Raw genomic sequence first — 951 nt, 5'->3', positions numbered from 1 at the left:
TTTTTTTTTTTATTTCAATTGATTTTGTTTGGTATTTCTTTTGATTTCACTTTGTAAACCGAGGTATACCGTCACTATTTGCCCATAGTGGTAGTATGCTTCCATCTCTCCAAACCTGATTTTCTCTCTTTTTATTTATTTATTTATTTATTTATTTTTTATCATGTTTTCATTAATCCAGAAGCTTGATCAAAAGTGAAAGGAAGAAAGAGAGTAAATTGAGGAATAGAGTTTACACATAATTGAAAAATTTTCATAAACTCTAACTATGCATTTGAGGAAACTCATTTAATGAGATCCAAATCTCCATGGCATTATGAGTACAGGTTGCTATTAAAAAACAGATGACTTGATCCATAAACTCTAGAATTGGGAGAATGAGAAAGCATTTATGTAATAAATCAAGGGCAATATAAAGACCATAAGAAGTGTAAAGGAACATTCTTCATTATCCAATTGCCTCAAAATTATCAGTACTAGGAAACCTTCATGGCAAGCACTACATACAAGATTAAGTGAGAACCAGAATCCATATGGGGAAGTACTAAAGAGTTTCAGAATTAAATCTTGCATTCCAAAGGGGAAGACAAGTACCTCAATCATAATATCATGGTCCAGGGAAAAAGTTGCTGCTGGAACATACTCCATAATCACCCCCTCAACATTTATTTGGGTATGGTCTACAATCACAGTTCAGATAAAATAAAGAATCAGTATTAGACAAGGAAAAGTTGAGATCCATATAGAGGATTTACATCATAGGAGCTTCTGCTATAAGATCAAACTATTTAATTAAAAAAAAAAAAAAAACCCCTCTTGTTTGATAGAAATTTATGAGAAGCTTATGTGCTGTAAGAACATTCAAACCATCTCCATTCCATAATAAAATCCAAATTAAGAGTTTACATCATAGGAGCTTCTGTTATAAGAGAAACTATTTAAAAGAGAGAA

General features: G+C 31.3%; 1 protein-coding gene across 3 annotated transcripts in view; it reads right to left on the bottom strand.

Moving 5' to 3' along the window:
• Nucleotides 1-175: 175 nt before the first annotated feature.
• LOC122062177 (probable RNA-dependent RNA polymerase 1) overlaps nt 176-951 on the bottom strand; it is a 2198-nt gene continuing 1422 nt past the window's right edge. For all 3 annotated transcript variants that reach the window (XM_042625883.1, XM_042625884.1, XM_042625886.1), the window contains one exon: nt 176-680. In XM_042625883.1, the coding sequence (XP_042481817.1) occupies nt 364-680 (317 nt within the window). In that variant the 3' untranslated portion in view covers nt 176-363. The remainder of the gene's footprint in view (nt 681-951) is intronic.

The sequence above is a fragment of the Macadamia integrifolia genome, chromosome 14, assembly GCF_013358625.1.
Source record: "Macadamia integrifolia cultivar HAES 741 chromosome 14, SCU_Mint_v3, whole genome shotgun sequence".
In the NCBI taxonomy this organism is placed as follows: domain Eukaryota; kingdom Viridiplantae; phylum Streptophyta; class Magnoliopsida; order Proteales; family Proteaceae; genus Macadamia; species Macadamia integrifolia.
The sequence above is the reverse complement of the archived record's forward strand: the minus strand, read 5'-3'. Positions and strand labels throughout refer to the sequence as shown.